At 35.1% G+C, this 5,000-nt stretch overlaps 1 protein-coding gene across 1 annotated transcript in view; it reads left to right on the top strand.

The window, feature by feature from the left end:
- The window catches only part of LOC125648416 (tRNA-splicing endonuclease subunit Sen2-like), a 31,023-nt gene that overhangs the window by 7,021 nt on the left and 19,002 nt on the right, over nucleotides 1–5,000 (top strand). Inside the window, exons 2-3 of the mRNA XM_048875521.2 lie at nucleotides 2,451–2,572; nucleotides 4,756–4,946. Coding sequence (XP_048731478.1) covers nucleotides 2,451–2,572; nucleotides 4,756–4,946 — 313 coding nt within the window. The remainder of the gene's footprint in view (nucleotides 1–2,450; nucleotides 2,573–4,755; nucleotides 4,947–5,000) is intronic.

The following is a 5,000-nucleotide window of genomic DNA, read 5'->3' as shown; positions in this document are numbered from 1 at the left end:
GGACATAGTAATATACTGTCCACTCAATATTTTGATAACCCTTTTGCTTTACAGACATCAAACTTAGTACACTGGTACATCTTCAGGAGAAGATGACCCATATTGATTTTGAGGTCAAAAGTCAATTGTTGAACTGGACATAGTAATATATTGTCTCCTATATTTTAAGAATTATTTGCTTGATTGACACCAAACTTGGTACACTGGTACAGCATAAGGAGTAGATGACCCCTATTGATTTTTAGGTCACATGGTCAATTCACTCTTGACATAGGAAGATATTGTCTGCTCAATATTTTGAATTGATGATACTACTATCAATTAAATGATGTGTGTATAACCCTTTTCAATTTTGCACCATGGGGGGGGGGGGGGGGGGGGGGGGGCATATTGTGTTTTACAAACATCTCTTGTTTTGTGGAGTGTTTGTATGGGTATTGAAGATGTGCATGTGGGATGGATTTTGAGAAAATTACAGGTTGTTGAACTTAGTCTATTTGGAAATTAATATTCTATGGAGGGTACATAATTTGTCCGCCCAACTCCTCCCACAGTTTTCAAGTGAGGACCTTCTTATTTTGTGGAGTGTTTGTATAGGTACTGAAGATGTGCATGTGGAATGGATTTTGATTTTCTACTATTTTTGAGAAAATTACAGGTTGTTGCACTTAGTCTATTTGGAAATTGATATTCTATGGAGGGTACATAAATTGTTCGCCCAACTCCTCCCACAGTTTTCAAGTGAGGACCATCTTATTTTGTGGAGTGTTTGTATGGGTATTGAAGATGTGCATCTGGGGAAGGATTTTGATTTTCTTCCATTTTTGAAAAAATTACAGGTTGTTGAACTTGGTCCATTTTGAGGAAATCTAGATTTTTAAGCTAAGACCCTTTGTTCATATGAAAGTTTGTCACAGCCTCATGATAGCTGATAATACCTGAAGCAAAGTTATACAAATTATAGCACAAGAAAAACACCCTATGTAAGCATTTCACGGGCGTATTATGTACCGTTTGCGGTACTCTTGTTCAGTTATCTGGTGGCGCCCAGTTTTTGTTGGTGAAAGAGAGAACCCAGATACAATGTACCTGGGAAGAGACCACCGACCTTCCGAAAGTAAACTGGAAAACTTTCTCACGGGCGCGAGCGGGATTCGAACCTGCGACGACCAGAGGTGAGAGGCCATGTGATTTTGAGCATGATGCTCTAACCACTCGGCCACGGAGGCCCTTCCAAATTAGTAATATCTTTTAATGTTTTAATGTTAATACACCTATTATATTATGTGAAGCCTTTCATCAGGTATGCATGTATGAGGGCATTGAAGTTGATAGAACACATTTTGTTTTATACTTTTGCTGAATGTTAAAATTTAGCTTAGATATTCAGAACAGAATTTTTTTTCTAGATTTCATAGCCCTTGGGAGTAGTGATAATTTTTCACTAATACTCAGGTGACTGATAAGGCCTGTGGGCCTCTTGTCTTATTTTTGTGTCGCTAGCTTTCAATACCGGATTCGTCCTATTGAGCACCCCGGGTGCTTAGAAAATTGGGGGGGGGGGGGTTATTTAGTACTCTATGCTGAAATATTCCCATTAAATTTAAATATTGAATTAAATGAATTTGAAAAATGTTTTAAATAACGAATATGAAATTGCATATAAATTTTGTTACATTTCTTTTAACACTTATAATTAATTCATTCATGTCTATATTTCAAATCGTCAGTTGTAATACCAAAAAATATCCGGTAGTAGCTATTACTTTCACTTTTACTTTCGTTTGTGTCATTGACTAACACCATGTACGATTTACTAAACTTTCGGTTTCTTTTTCGCAGTACAACTATGGCGGCGGCCATGCCGAGTACGAATATAGTAGTTGCATTTGGGGATTTCATGTTTACAGATATTTCTGGGAGAAACTCGAGAAACAAAAAAGAGATCAACAATCCTATGGATAAATATGCGATTGCTGTTGTAAAGGACGGTGCAATAGTTGGACAATTAGTAAAGTTGTAGCATTCTTTTTAAAACATGGGGGGACTATGAAATGCTTTGTAAATTGAAACTATCACTACTCCGAAGATACCGGTAATGGTGGACTAGAGATACCTTGTATTATGAAATTCAGTGTGGAACCAAGATTGCTAGAAAGATTAAAAACTCTATTATTAGAAATGTGAGTAAGTACCTTATTTCAAAAGGGGCCCTAATTTTTGAGAGTTGAAAAAAGTCCCAGGGGGCGCTTAAAGGGGTAGGGGCGCCCCGCTCAATAGGACGAATACGGTATTGGTCATAACTTTGGAAATAAGTAAACAAGTTTCATGAGCCGATTGCAAAGGTTAAGGCCAAATCTGTGATTGCTTAGGGGCATAGCAATGCTTGTTGGTAGTGTTCTTTGTATTGCAAGCAGGAGAATTTCCAGGATTATAATTCTCCCTTTTAGGGATTCTTTGGGAAGGGATCTCTATCAAGAAGTAAGCCAGAGTTTAACCAAAGATGCAAAGTGGTGGCACTTCCGGTGTCTCGAGCAGAAACCAACCAATGTAGAATAATCACCAGGAGAAGGTAAGGTCAGATCAGGTAATACTGTAAAACCAACCAATGTAGAATAATCACCAGGAAAAGGTAAGGTCAGGCAATACTGTAAAACCAACCAATGTAGAATAATCACCAGGAAAAGGTAAGGTCAGGCAATACTGTAAAACCAACCAATGTAGAATAATCACCAGGAGAAGGTAAGGTCAGATCAGGTAATACTGTAAAACCAACCAATGTAGAATAATCACCAGGAAAAGGTAAGGTCAGGCAATACTGTAAAACCAACCAATGTAGAATAATCACCAGGAAAAGGTAAGGTCAGATCAGGTAATACTGTAAAACCAACCAATGTAGAATAATCACCAGGAAAAGGTAAGGTCAGGCAATACTGTAAAACCAACCAATGTAGAATAATCACCAGGAAAAGGTAAGGTCAGGCAATACTGTAAAACCAACCAATGTAGAATAATCACCAGGAAAAGGTAAGGTCAGGCAATACTGTAAAACCAACCAATGTAGAATAATCACCAGGAAAAGGTAAGGTCAGGTAATACTGTAAAACTATAAGATCAGGTAATACTGTACAGTGTGAGTGAAACATCAGTTTTATTATAATGTTTATTAGGCCACAGTTTTTTTATTTCTTGGTTTACGGATCCGCCTACCCTAATTTCTGGGGAATCGGAAAAAAAATAAAATGCAAATTTCTACGTTTTTTTAATTCCACCGATTCTACCCAACATGTCAAATCGAAAATAAAAATAAAATGCATTTTCAATTTTATGAATAGAAAATCATGAAACGCAAACGTATTGATTTGTATTTGGTAATCACTATTTGTTTTGCGAAATATCTTTGTTCCGTATTTTTAAAAACCATGTAAACAGATATGGCCACACACGATGACAGTAACGATATATATATCGTTCTTGTCAACGAAACAGATGCCAGAAGGCATTTCATCACGAAAAAAAAGGAATTGATAGAAATAAATATTTCTCATACAATTGGCGGTATTCTTGCTGCTAACATAACACAAAATGCAGTGCTATTTGGGTGTTTAAAGATGAGAGGAAGGTACAGTTGTTAGCGACTTTACTAGATTGGATGTTCTATCGTTAAAGTGATAATGTCCTACGGACCCGGTTTGAGTGTGGTGAGGACCTGTACCGAGACACAGTTAGATTATTCTAACTAGTGACTTTATACCACAGCAGTGCATGTCATAATAAATGTATTTGAATACATGTACGTCCATCTCTGCCATCAAAAATCCTAACAGGGAATATAGTTCTAACAGTATGAGAAATTGTTAGATGCTTTTGATATTATAATGAATGCCTGTAAAAGATATGACCAGATAAAACTCAGAAAGGTATGCATATTTCTCATAAATTAGTATACCTTGTGTAGTGGTGGAAAGAGTTTGAGTTTCAAATAAAAATGAAAAACAAGAAACATTTCTTTCAAAAAGATGGCATGTCTATGTGGGGAAAATGGGGTTAAAATTTATTTCATGGGGGTATAAACATTCTGAAATTAAAAATGGAATTACTACATACAATTGTAATTTAGTGCTTATATTAATTTTTTTTTCTTTATGTGTACAATTTGTAAATGTAAAATCTTTATTGAGCATAATACAGCAAAATTACTGAACAACATTATATAAATACTGGATACTTTACAACATCAAAGAGATATGACCTTACACATTCTTGGCTTATGTTCTACCAAAGTGTAACATAGATATATGTACATATAGTTATACACTGAATTTGAAATTGCATTTTTTTTTTCAAAATTCATATTAACGTACGAGTCACTTTTTTTCTCCCGACCGACCCTAAATTTTATTTTTAAAATCCGTAAACCAATAAATTAAAAAACTGGCCTTATCCTTTATAGATGCTGTAACATTAAAACACAATTATAGCAAAGTGACAGGGGCAGCGAATTTTGTTCATTATGAATGTAATTTGTGATATTCAATTACAATTTCATTATTTATATTTTCATTTTGCACATGGGGAATAAAAAATCACGTTATAAGTGTGGCTTCATTGTGAATGTGAAATAAATAATTGTTTTCTTCCTGTTTAATAAATGAATATTATATATTAAGTCTTTCATTGTCTTTCATTTGTAGAGAGTACATGTAAATCTTGAATATATACTCACAGATTTTCCAATACCTTCATACATTTTAGCTACATAAGGAGGTTGAATTGGCAGAATTCTGAGTCAGGTGATGTTGAGTGTGATGAATATGATAGTTCACAGGAAATGGAGTTCTTGGATAATGAGACAAATCATGTGGAGGAAAAACCAGACAATGTTGTCCAATCAGAATTACCTTCAAATATTGAGGGAAAAGATGAAGGTGAAACTGACACAAAAGGTATCTATATTAAGTGGAATCAAAAGCACAGAGCAAATACGAATAATGTTTGTC

The sequence above is a fragment of the Ostrea edulis genome, chromosome 6, assembly GCF_947568905.1.
Source record: "Ostrea edulis chromosome 6, xbOstEdul1.1, whole genome shotgun sequence".
In the NCBI taxonomy this organism is placed as follows: Eukaryota; Metazoa; Mollusca; class Bivalvia; order Ostreida; family Ostreidae; genus Ostrea; species Ostrea edulis.
This window is presented reverse-complemented; position numbering and strand designations above follow the sequence as displayed.